The following is a 13,537-nucleotide window of genomic DNA, read 5'->3' on the forward strand; positions in this document are numbered from 1 at the left end:
ACACAGACACACAATCTCTTCCTCTCATAAACACACTGGTGTAGGATCTGTATTCTGGAGTGGTTTCCTGAGGAAATGATTTCAGTAGACATGAGTGGGCGATGGAGTGAGCAGATGTAACCTGCGTTGTGTTGAACCGGGAGGCGAGCGTGCTGACAGTTGAGCCAATAGCCCAGGCTACTAGCTCGCATGCCAGCAGCACTCTTGAGGCGTTGGGGAGTGAGGTTTACCAACGTTCCACAAGCACAGCTAAGCTAACTGACATCCGTTACACAGAGATCAACAATGTGTTTGAAAAGTGTGTGAGCTGATTATTTTCTCCTATATTTTCTAGATCCTGTTTGTCCTTGGGCTTCTTACCTGATGTTATATTGAAAATAATAACTAATGTTTTGTGTGTGTGTGTGTGTGTGTGTATGGATGGGGGGGGGGTGGTATTATTTAAAATATCACTCAAAACAGATCAATGTATTCATGTTGTTTGTGGTAGAGGCTGTCTAGAATAGTTTTTGAAGCTTCTTTATATTCTGCTGCTTCCACACAGGATGACAATCTGCCAATCAGGGGAGACACAGTAGGACACACTATGACAAACAAACCTTTTATTTCAGAAAAAAAAAACAGGCCAATCACAAGCTGACTTTACATTCACAGCTTATTACATTCAGAGTATTTTAAATATATTCTTGGTCTGTATCAATGTAGTAAAATAAGTTACAAATGTTTGTCCAAAATATTAAGTGGGTGCAAAAGCCAACACCTGTTTGTATCAGTGAGTTGTGTGAAAGTGAAATCTTCAAACTTTTATTTTTATATTACAATACACTGACCATTCTACTGAACTTCCCATTTATATTGCACTACACTACACTACGTACCCTTCCTTCTCCTCAAGGTGTTTGTGAGGAGTCTGACCCCAGCTCCCAAAGCTGAAACACTAATGCCTCCTACTGCAGCAGGGTCCTAGCCTGGCTCATACCAGACCAATGTCCAACTGACAATACTCACAACAGCTTCACTGATGATCCACTACATATAAAAAACCCAGGGTAGAGTGTGTGAGTGAATGTGATCTGGACTCTGTGCAATAGGGTCATTGTGTCAGAGATGCTGTAGAAGGCCAGAGTTCCTGCCCTGTGATCCACATACACTGCTATTCTGGAGCTGGCCACTAGAGGGAGTTTAGTCTCTTTATATTTGTGGTAGAAAGAGCAGCCGGAGCTGCGGAGGATCAGACTCCAGGACTGATCATAACGTCCAAACACACACTCATTACCCCTTCCTTTCCTGCTGATGCTTTTATATGAGACTGCTATATTAACTCCATACTCCCCACTCCACTCCACCTCCCAGTAGCAGCGTCCAGACACACCCTCTCTACACAGCACCTGTGGCCACCAATCAAATCTCTCTGGATGATCAGGATATGACTGGAGCTCTCTTCTCCTCTCCACCCTCCTGTTCCCCTCAGACAGATGGAGGTTTCTATGAGCTGTGTTTGGATCCAGTGTGAAGTGACAGGAGTCTGATGAAGGAGAAGACAACACAAAAGACAGAATGCTTCAATATGTGTGTGTGTGTGTGTGTGTGTGTGTGTGTGTGTGTGAGAGAGAGAGAGAGAGACAGAGAGAGATTTGTGTGTGTGTGTGAGAGATTTGTGTGTGTGTGTGTGAGAGAGAGATTTGTGTGTGTGTGTGTTCTAGTTTTGTCTGTGAGTTCTCAAATCACAAACTGTTTATGAAGAACACTTCTACTTTTCACCTGGTAGCACAACCCCCAGCATACTGAAGGGCCAGACACACACATTCCTGCACCCACCTTTGCCTACACTATGCACTGCTGTTCACTCCAAACCCCATTTCAGCTCATCTACATGCTGCTCCAGGAGCACAAAGAGGTGGGTGCACATTGTTTGGCTGTTCAGTTCATATAATAACCTTTGGCCAGAATCACAGACTGAACCTTTAGTGATGCATGTAACTGGACAGGAGTGACCCATCCATATTTACTGGAGGATATCCCCAACTGCTGTCAGATAAACCCTGGCAGCATCAGAATGACTGGACTGGGCTAAATCTACAGCTCTGCTCTGCTGGTTATTAGGAGTCTCACATCTGTCATTCAAAATTCCTTCATGTTGTAATGTTCACACTCAGACTTCAGGCACTGCTAACACAACTTAAAGGAGCACTCCAGCTTTTTTCAACCTGGGTCCTAGGTTTTTACATTTTCACTAGGATTATAACATTGGTGCAGTATTGAGTTAGAATGTTGAAACCGTCAACCTAGAAAAGGCTACACAACAGAAGTGCTATTGTTCACTTGTAGAGATCACCTACACTATGCACACAGGCACAATGCTATTATTGCTTTGACACAAGCACAATGCTACTATTGCTTGTAAATAAGTACACTAACTAGGCACAATGTTATTATTGCTTGTAAATAAGTACACTAACTAGGCACAATGTTATTATTGCGTGTAAATAAGTACACTAACTAGGCACAATGTTATTATTGCTTGTAAATAACCACACTAACTAGGCACAATGTTATTATTGCTTGTAAATAAGTACACTAACTAGGCACAATGTTATTATTGCTTGTAAATAAGTACACTAACTAGCCACAATGTTATTATTGCTTGTAAATAACCACACTAACTAGGCACAATGTTATTATTGCTTGTAAATAAGTACACTAACTAGGCACAATGCTATTATTGCTTGTAAATAAGTACACTAACTAGGCACAATGCTATTATTGCTTGTAAATAAGTACACTAACTAGGCACAATGCTATTATTGCTTGTAAATAAGTACACTAACTAGGCACAATGTTATTATTGTGTCTGGTCTCCTACTGTCTGATCGGCCAATTAATCAATTTAGAGCCTGTTGTCGAGTAATCAGAAAACATGCGGCTCCCATGTGATAATCGACTAGTAGGCAGTAAATGGTATGTGAGGTTGGATACCTGAGCCTGTTCATCTTACTGCTAAGAGTACTTCTAAATAACACTTCACAATCACACACGTTTTTTATAAGTAGGTTACCACTAAATTCTTGTCACAAAGCTGCTGAGATCAACTTTTACTGAGGAAAAGAGACAACACCTAGGCTATAAGAAATGTTGATGCTGCTGATGTGAATTCTCAGATAAATAAGAAATAAAAATGACAGGCTCCAAATGAAATGAATGGAACACTTTACCCATACACATGCATCTGTATGATGACACGTTTGCTCACTGATTTTAATTTGATGTACACTAAAGAGTTTCATTCTGTTCAATAGTAAATTGTTTAAATAGAGGACTATTTGAGGACACTTGTACATTGTAGTTTTATATGGATTTTGCATTGGGGGTCAACATGGAAAAAAAAGCCAACAATACCCATGAAATGTAACACCCACAATAATATGTTGAACTGCTTAAACCTGGTCAACTATTCAGAAAAATTGATTGCAATGAAATTTGACTTTTTATTTGAAATTTGGAATGTAAAATGTGTGTGACAAAACTCACATTGTAGGAATTCCTCTCTGGTTGTTGGTTCAGAAGGCAAAATAGCCTGGACTTTAGTCACTATTGAGAAAAAATATTACTATAAACAACAGTTACTTACATAACTGGTGGAAATGTCAACATTGTACTAACCACATACATTACATCAACACATTGCTTCAGGATCACAGAGAAGAGGGGCGTCATTTGATTGGCTGGTGATCTCAAATAACAACCTTTAGCCAGAAACATGGACTGTGCCTTTAATGACCTCTGTGTCACTCATCTTGGTGAAGGCCATGGCCATCCCTTCCAAATGGACTTCATATACTGTAGCCTGACCTGCTGTCAGCTAAACCCTGGCAGCATCAGAATGACTGGACTGGGCTAAATCTACAAATCTGCATCTGCTCTGCTGGTTATTATGAGTCTCACATAGTGTTCATGGCATTCAGAACGCCTTCATCAACCCTCCAGTGTCCTCAGTCTGCAACCCAACCTCCCCTCTCCACCTCACTCTCATTTCTCATACTGGATCCACCAAGGAGAATACACTCTATGGAAATACAATGTATGTCACTTGATACATCCATTTCTGAGGGTGCTGTGTTTACCCCTATAGATTTGTTGCATTCTTCTTTTCATGCTGACTTAATCATGTATCCGTACGTCTGGTTGAACTAATGTATCCATCAAATGTAGTTCCTTTGGAATACCTGTCTTGTACTACAATGCTTTACTGTCAGATCTATAGTTAATTTCTCATCAGATTTCTTCCGTGTTGATCAAACAGATCAGACTTTCACAATCTTCCTGAATGACTCTCAATGCTAAACTATGTGGTCTAAAAGGTGGGCCCCAAAGCATGTACTGTGGCTGATTAGGAGAGTGTAAGATGTTCTAAAAGGAGGCTCAGGAAGAGATGTAACGGATTTGCTGACATGATTGTGGACTTTGCATTGGTGGGTTATACAAAACAAACGCCCAACACCTGTTACTGCTCTGACAGCATGACTGTCTGGGAAAGACATTGCTTCCTCTATCCATGCTCTGTAAACCCCATATTGAAATGTTGAACTTTTTAATGAAGCTTGACTTGTGATTTGGAATAATGTGCTGCATGTAATAAGACTCACATTGTAGGAATTCCTCTCTGGCTGTAGGTTTAGAAGGCAACATAGCCTGGACTTTAGCCACTATTGGGACAGAAAGAATCATATTATAAACAGCACTGACTTAAATAAGTGGTTTAAATGTACACAAACATTTACATCAGTATAAAAAATGTAATATGTCAGGAATGTCAGGAGTGTGACCAACCTGCTGCAGATATCTTCATGACTTCCTCTTTGCAGAAATCCTCCAGCTGCCCCTTTAGTGAGGAGACAGATTTCTTCACAGCCTCAAAAGAAAGGCTTTGGTTAACACAGGTACTGGACACGTGTTTAGTCTCAGGTGTGTTGCTCACTGACTGGAAAGTCTAAATAGAGAGAAAGACAAAGAGAGACAATATCAGTATAGTGCACATGACTAGTCAGAAAACAGATATTAGGGATGGATCATATTGACTAGATCTCAGTAGATCATAATCACAGTATGGAAATACCATTCATTGGTCTTGATAGCCAAAAAATATGAGCATTAACAAAAACACATTCTTTACAGATGTGAAAGGGCATGGGGTCTGTTAAAGTGCTGTGTAAGGTAGATTAATGCCATCAGCACATCCTGAGCCCTCATAACCTATCAGCAGTTACCTTGAGGAAATGGATGTGGTCCTCTGTGTGTGAAAGCTGCTCCAGCTCAGCATCTCTCCTCTTCAGCTCAGCAATCTCCTGCTCCAGTTGCTTCAGATGTTCTTCAGCCCGACTCACCTCAGCCTTCTCCTGAGCTCTGATCAGCTCTGTCACCTCAGAGCGCCTTCTCTCAATGGTGCGGATCATCTCAGTAAAGAGCCTCTTACTGTCCTCCACTGCTGTCTGTGCAGAACTCTGATACGAGACACAGAAAGACACGTGATCCATCTAAAGCAGCCCTCACTCAGCTCTTCCACAAAGCCTGTTACCCACAGTGTGGCTTAGAGGAACTGGAAAGTGACTGAGCATTACTCTTCTTTGGCTAACTGGACGAGAGCTCTATAGTCCCTAACTAAAGCTGTATATGGCTCGTCCAACAACCAGCTGTTGTCCTCTCCTCTGGTCAGTACTCACCTTGAGCGTCTCCACAGCCTTCCTCAGCTCCTGCAGCTCCTTCTCTCTCTCCAGGATTCTCTGCTGAAATTTCCTCTGGGTCTCTCCCAAGTGTGTCTATGTTGAACAAATGCATCACATCCACACTGCAGTTACTAATGATATCAGATTAGTAAACAGAATGTGCCTTTGGAACATTGATGAATGGTTGCTGATAATGGGCAATGTAGATATTGCATTAAAGATCAGCCATTTCTTTTCACAACAGTCATTTACAATATTAATGATGAAAACAAGGACATTTCTAAGTCACTTTTGAACGGTAGTGTATGAAGGATATGTGAACCAGATTGAGACAGGGAAAGAGAAGAAGGGAGAGAGAATGACCAATTAGAGAAAGACATGCAGAGAGAAGAAGGGCAAGAGAAAGACATGCAGAGAGAAGGGCATGAGCTGAAGAAAGAGGGAGAAAAAAGAGAGGGGGGAGGATGAGCTGCACCATCAGCATGTTCTAACAGCACACACACACACACACACACACTCACACACACACACACACACACTCACACACACACACACACACACACACACACTCACACACACACACTCACACTCCTCTGAGAGAAGCCTCTTAAATCCGTGATCTGCAACGCTCCTCATTACCAAGCACTGACCCACATCATTTAGCACGAGGAGCATCAACAAGGCTTCACCATCCTCCTGCAGCTCCAATCCTCTCAAGCCCAAACTCACCTCACCTGCACACACTGGTCACCAGCTGGGGCTGAGGACCGTAACGGCTACTGATTTGGTCACACTCCTGCTGCTTCCCCACCTAATTTGTTTGGGTGGTTGCCATCTAGTAGAGCATAGGTTCTCAAAGTGCGGCCCGGGGGCCAATGGCGGCCCGCGGAAACATTTCTGGCGCCCGCGATAACATCTGATAACATCTGATAACATCTGTAAAACTGTTAAAACTGTACAACTGTACTGTGTGCTTTGAAAAGAATGGATCTCCGTTTAGTGGTGTTTTGTGGCCGTCAGGTTTTCCTGTGGTGCTTTGGTAGCTGGAATTGGCCCTGAATAAGGCCTATGCTGATAAGAAGCAAGGCACACTGAGACTGTTTGTTCTAAATAAGTTTACTTGAAATGGACTGCAACCAGAACTGTTATATCCCAGATTTGTCTGTTGAGGGTAGAGAACCGCAGGGATTGTGTGTGCATTGCAATTCTTCTTAAGATTTTCACAAGTTTTGTCAGGTTTAGCCTCAGTTACAGTATGAATTAAAATGTGTTTAATGCAATAAATGTAAACTGTAGAGATGTAACCTGGTCATTAAAATGATTACAAATGGGATTTTTTTTCCAGTTTATTTTTTTCTTTTTCTCCCCCTGCCCCTTTGGCGTCCCTCAGTTCAATGTTGGGTTCCTGAATTGGCCCTCACCAATCAAAACTTTGAGAACCCCTGTAGTAGAGTGTCATCTATGATTTCTACTGACAGAGGATTTGAAACCATTCATAAACAGGGTTCTAATTGAACTTTAACACCCGCCAAAATTCATTTTAACCCGCATTTGACTGGTTGGCGGGTGTTAATTTAGAACCCTGATCATAAACCCGACTTTTTGCTAGCTGCCAGGAAAACGGAAGAAGCAAATAACCCCATTTTTATCTCGAGGGGTTAACTGTAATAATTAATGACCAGCTTCACTTTAACTTCTGCTGTATTTTATGTTTGCAACATCATTTCTCACTTACAAAACCCTAGAGTGCCAGTTGTATTAGACAGATAGAAGTGCATCATTAATTTGAACATTAATGCACAAGTAAAATAGCCATAAATTACAAACAAGTTGATGAGAAAAGAGAGAAAAGTGATCTGGCATTTGAGGTCGTGCTCAGTGTCCCAGCAGACAGAGGGGTGGAGGGCGTGTTGGAACAGCTGCAGGCCCGGGCTGCTCCGAGAGCTGATGGAGATTTTAATATGACGATCGATCGCACGGATTTGAGCTGTCAAGCGGGCTACGGCCTGCGTGAGACATCAGCCAAAAACCACAGAGGAAGAATGAGGAGAAACAAGGAACCGAAGCCACAGTTGGCGACTCTCAGCCGGGGCCCAGCAGGGCCCTGCCGTCACTGCACACACACAACTCTGCCAGCCTTCATAGTTTAGCCTCAAACAAACATGGCCTGTCACTGGACACACACAACTCTGCCAGCCTTCATAGTTTAGCCTCAAACAAACATGGCCTGTCACTGGACACACACAACTCTGCCAGCCTTCATAGTTTAGCCTCAAACAAACATGGCCTGTCACTGGACACACACAACTCTGCCAGCCTTCATAGTTTAGCCTCAAACAAACATGGCCTGTCTACAGCCTATGAGCTGCTGCTCATACAGTGCCTACCCATATATGAAGAGTTTAGTTCCAAATCTCTGTTTTTAAAAACATTAAAAAGTCATGTTATTTAATTGTGTATTTCAGGTAATATAAATAAAATTGCAGTTGTGTTGTTTTGATTGAGTAAAGATGAATCAAATAACAATAACCCAATTACAGGTCCACTGAAATTACTCTTATGAACTAAACTCTTAATATGTATAAACATATATATACTGTATAGAATTACTAGGCCTGTTAGACAATTCCTCAAGTGCAAACTGCTTCATCAGAGTGAGCTCATGAACAGATGACTAAGGTGTTGATATTTAATGTTACTGATGAGCCGATTCCTAAGAAGGCTGTCATTACAGACTGACCATCTAGTTATATGACTTCAATAGAGAGAAGGGATTTTATGCCGTTGTTATTCTTATTGTATGTTGCTGCTATTCGCTCTCTAACTTGCTGTCTAATAGAAGAGGATGGGGATGAGGATGAGGATGCAAAACCTCTAGAGGATGAGTCTATAGCTTCATTCCAGCTACACCATATAGCCATGTTACAGGCTCCTGTAAACTACAACACCTGCTCTTACCTGTTTCTCCTTTCTCTCTGCAGATGCTGACACAGTGTCATGGCCTTTGTGTTCATCCACCATGCAGAGAAAACAAACACAAGTTTGGTCTGTACGGCAAAATATCTCCAGAGGCTTCTCATGTTGGGTGCAGATCCTCTCCTGTAGCTGACCAGTGGCATCAACAATCTTGTGTTTTCGTCCAGGATTTACATCGTTGTGAACTTTATAGTGAGTTTCACAGTAAGACAACAGACAGTCCAGACAGGACTTCACAGCTTTGAGTTTTCTCCCAGTGCAGACGTCACACTCCACATCTCCTCCATCACACACAACAGGAGCAGGTGTTGTGCCCCTTCTGGTTTTTCCACCTACTGGTTTCCGAGCTGTTTCCGAGCCTGTCCAGATGTCATGTATACCTATCAACAGCAGCTGACGGCTACCACGTCGACAGATTCGCTACATATTCATAAACATTTTACTGGCCTTTGCATGTCGCACCTCAATAAAAACTGCACTGAACTGAACTGAATACCTGAGAACTACATTACTATAACATTTTCCAGCGAGGAAAATGCTTTTTTAAAGTAACCTAATTTCGATTCTCTGTGTCGCGCTGGATTCGAACCTTCATCAGCAAAAGTATCACCATGCTAGACTGTCTCGCTCTCCACTAAACTATCAACATCTACATAACTTCTAGAACACAACGCTGTGTTCACTCAGTAGGCCTAGGCCATGATTCACCATTTATCTGAATATTTTGAAACAACTGGTTACCTTGATTTAGGCTTTAAAAACGTAACTGTATCATGCACTCTACCTTCTGTTACACCTCTGCGCTATTCATGTGCAAGGATTTGTCATAAATTCTACCAGGCAACGCACGAGTTATGAAACAATGGGTCTAAAACAACTGGTTACCCTGGACTGAAAACGCATGATCTCGCTCTCAAACAGCTAGGTTGCAATAGCCTACGTTCCCTGGATGCATATGCCTACACATTTTACTGGCCTTTGCGTTTCGCACCTTAATATAATCCGTACACAGCTGAGCACTATAACATTCTCCAGCGAGAAAATTATTTTTTAGAAGTCGCCTAATAATGACCATGACCATGATCTAGATTCGAACTCTCTTCAGGAAAACAAATTACACGCGTGACCACACCGTTCCCCACTACCCCATCAACACTGTGTCAATGATCGTTTAACTATTTTCTATCAAGTCATACATCACTGTTTGTCTGAACATTCCGAAACAACTGGTTACCTTAATTTAGGCTTAAAACATATCGCTCTGCTACACCGCTGCGCCATCTGTGTGCAATGATTTGTCAAAAATTCTACCAGGCAGCATATGGATTCTGAAACAATGGGTCTGAAACCACTGCATGGTTACCCTGGCCTGGAAACGCATGAATTCGAGACTGTGAAAAACAGCTACAATAGCCAGTTCCTTTGGTTTAGGACAAGCAGATTTCTATGGCCATGGCGTCTCGTTTCCAAAATTATAGCCTATGCTATCCTACAACGTTATGTTTACGACGGAATATAAATATTTGCAACCCCTACAATGCTTTTCATTTCAGGTTTTTAATTTTAAAAGGTTAACCTCATATCCCTGTTATCACAAGCAGCTTGTTCTAAATTGGGATGAAACTGGTTACCTTGCCTCAATTAGGCTACAGATGATCCCCACAAGCTGCTTGCGCATATACCAACATTATGTGCTAGTTCATTTGCACCAAAAGCTCTCCAGCTCCAGCTGTTGAGTGTTTGACAGCGAGATCATGCGTTTTCAGTCCAGGGTAACCAGTTGTTTTAGGCCCAATTGTTTCATCATCCGTGCGCTGCCTGGCAGAATGTATGACAAATCCTTGCACATGAATAGCGCAGAGGTACAGAAGGTAGAGTGCATGATACAGTTACGTTTTTAAAGCCTAAATCAATTAAGGTAACCAGTTGTTTCAAAATATTCAGATGAACGGGAAATCATGGCCTACTGAGTGAAAATAACATCATGTCGAATGAGTTTTGTAGTTGTTAGTAGTGTAGTGGAGAGCGAGACAACCTAGCATGGTTTTACTTTTGCTGAGGAGGGTTCGAATCTAGCGCGACAGTTCATCGAAATTAGGTTACTTTTTAAAAATAGCATTTTTCCCGCTGGAGAATGTTATAGTGATGTAGTGCTCAGATGTTCAGTTCAGTACAGTTTATATTGAGGTGCGACACGCAAAGGCCCGTGAACTGTGTATGAATCCAAGGAACGTAGGCTATGGCAACCTAGCTGTTTGAGAGCGAGATCATGCGTTTCCAGGGCAGGGTAACCAGTTGTTTTAGACCCATTGTTTCATAACTCGTGCGTTGCCTGGTAGAATTTATGACAAATCCTTGCACATGGACAGCGCAGAGGTGTAACAGAAGGTAGAGTGCATGATACAGTTATGTTTTTAAAGCCTAAATCAAGGTAACCAGTTGTTTCAAAATACTCAGATAAACGGTGAATCATGGCCTAGGCCTACTGAGTGAACACAGCGTTATGTTCTGGAAGTTATGTAGATGTTGATAGTTTAGTGGAGAGCGAGGCGGTCTCGCATGGTGATTCTTTTGCTGATGAAGGTTCGAATCCAGCGCGACACAGAGAATCGAAATTAGGTTACTTTAAAAAAGCATTTTTCCCGCTGGAAAATGTTAAAGTAATATAGTGCTCAGGTATTCAGTTCAGTTCAGTGCAGTTTTTATTGAGGTGCGACATGCAAAGGCCAGTAAACTGTTTATGAATATGTAGCGAATCTGTCGACGTGGGTAGCAGTCAGTTGCTGTTGATAGGTATACATGACATCTGGACAGGCTTGGAAACAGCTCGGAAACCAGTAGGTGGAAAAACCAGAAGGGGCACAACACAGGAACAACAGGTTGAATTCTGGTCTTCCTGAACTGTTCCACAAGCTCTGCAACGATATTATTTCTGTTTAAAACGGGTCTTGGAGTGAACGTCTGTCTGCACTGGGGGCAGCTGTAGACTCCCTTCTGATCTTCCTGATTCCAGCAGTCCTTAATGCAGCCCGTGCAGTAATTGTGTCCACAGTAAAGAGTTACTGGATCCTTGAGTAAATCAAGACAAATAGGACATGTAAAAAGGTCCTGGTTACTTGGAGTCGCTTTTGCCATTATTTTTGAGCGCATACAAGGCCTTTACGAAGCTGCGCAAGTGACAACACCTAGTCTGCCAAACGTAAACACAGTAGTTTCGTTTCTTAGTAATGGGCGTGGATCGTGGAACCGCGGATCGGCGTGGATATCTTGCATACCTTCCTTGTTGTGTGAGTCACCGTCCAACCCACACCCAATAGGCTACTATCATTGACAAAGATTGCCACTAAGATAGCGCTATGAGTTTAGTCGTCTATTCACGATAGGCTTTATCAGTTGTTTTTGTGTGTTTGCTCTACATTAAAACAAAGCAAATAATCACAGGGTTAATGCTGGATAAACATGGATGATCTTAAAACAAAATAGTGTAGACTGGTCAAACTTAATTGCTGATGCTAATTGGCAAACACATTCCTTAAAGGTAGCCTAAACTGCCTGCTTATCTCAGAATTTAGGAATTCAAAATAGGCTACAATGACATTATGTACAATGTCATTATATCAAACCCATGTCTGTTCATGGGTTTGATATAACAAGTGATAGTGCCATCTAGTGGGCTTATTTTGTAATAACAATTACAATGGTCACAGGACTGAAACACAGCTACTACATCAATAACATCAATGCTATGGAACGTTTGGAAAAACAAGGGATTTGTTGTTATTGTTGTTGTTGACACAAATATAAACAAAGGGGGACACAAAACATATAATAAATAATAATAATATTATATAGGCTAGAAAACAAACCTCTGAATATATATTTGCATTATATGTATTTGCATATAGTAGGCTATAACATATATGTGCAATATTGACAGCTTGTTTTAAATTTAAATTGGTTTTAATTTGAAACAGGTTAAGCCCTATTTGTGATTATAACAAGTAGGCGTTGTATGGTGTTGGGTGATTTAACACATATTGTAAAGCATAATCAGACTTTGTGACTGACTGCCATTGCTAACACACTGTTCTTATGATAATATGATAATGAAATGATGATGCATATTTCAACAATTTGGCATGTAGTCACAGAATTAAGGGGTTATGGTGAAACTTTGGTAAATCAGTTTTTGTAGCTCAGTAAAATATACAACTTGTAGCAGCCATAACAGCATGAAAAACAGTCTCAAGCAAAACAGGATGCAAAACAAACAACCAGACTGAACCACTTCTATGTGTGTGTGGCCACTGTGAACGAGTTAATTAAAACATTTTAAGTGTCCTGTGAGCACCACATAATATAGGACTAATTTTAAGGTTACATGAAATGTAAAATTCCTAAATGTACAATCCAAAACACTTTTTGTCTAATTCAGTTTAGGATTGATTTCCCCTTTACAGCTGTACCTGTGTGCAAAATATAAATATGTGTGTGTGTGTGTGTGTGTGTGTGTGTGTGTGTGTGTGTGTGTGTGTGTGTGTGTGTGTGTGTGTGTGTGTGAGTGTGTGTGTGTGTGTGTGTGTGTGTGTGTGTAGGACAGGTCGTTGGACATGGACGTGTCACTTCCTGCTGATGTGTTTGTAGGAGACGGCGATGGAAACCTCCTTCCTGCTCCGCTCCACCTCTCAGTATCAGCATCCAGACACACACTCTCTGCACAGCACCTGGAGTCGGGGGATGGCTGCACAGAGGATGGTGTGTACGTCACTCAGAGGTTAACACACGCACACACACACACACACACACACACACACACACACACACGCACACACACACACACA

At 41.7% G+C, this 13,537-nt stretch overlaps 1 protein-coding gene across 1 annotated transcript; it reads right to left on the reverse strand.

Annotated features, from left to right (window-relative positions):
- Nucleotides 1–658: 658 nt before the first annotated feature.
- Nucleotides 659–11,887, reverse strand: LOC143106933 (tripartite motif-containing protein 16-like). Its single transcript, XM_076271430.1, has 8 exons — nt 11,563–11,887; nt 8,679–9,012; nt 5,718–5,813; nt 5,265–5,498; nt 4,828–4,987; nt 4,644–4,703; nt 3,529–3,588; nt 659–1,525 (listed from the first exon to the last, which is right to left on the reverse strand). The coding sequence occupies exons 1-8, from the start codon at nt 11,844–11,846 to the stop codon at nt 1,005–1,007; spliced, it is 1,749 nt and encodes a 582-aa protein (XP_076127545.1). The 5' UTR covers nt 11,847–11,887; the 3' UTR covers nt 659–1,004.
- Nucleotides 11,888–13,537: the final 1,650 nt, after the last annotated feature.

Source organism: Alosa pseudoharengus, unplaced genomic scaffold (assembly GCF_046254945.1).
Source record: "Alosa pseudoharengus isolate Yale_2024_CS ecotype anadromous, Long Island Sound unplaced genomic scaffold, YU_APseudo_1.1 YU_APseudo_1.1_scf_6, whole genome shotgun sequence".
Lineage (NCBI taxonomy): Eukaryota > Metazoa > Chordata > Actinopteri > Clupeiformes > Clupeidae > Alosa > Alosa pseudoharengus.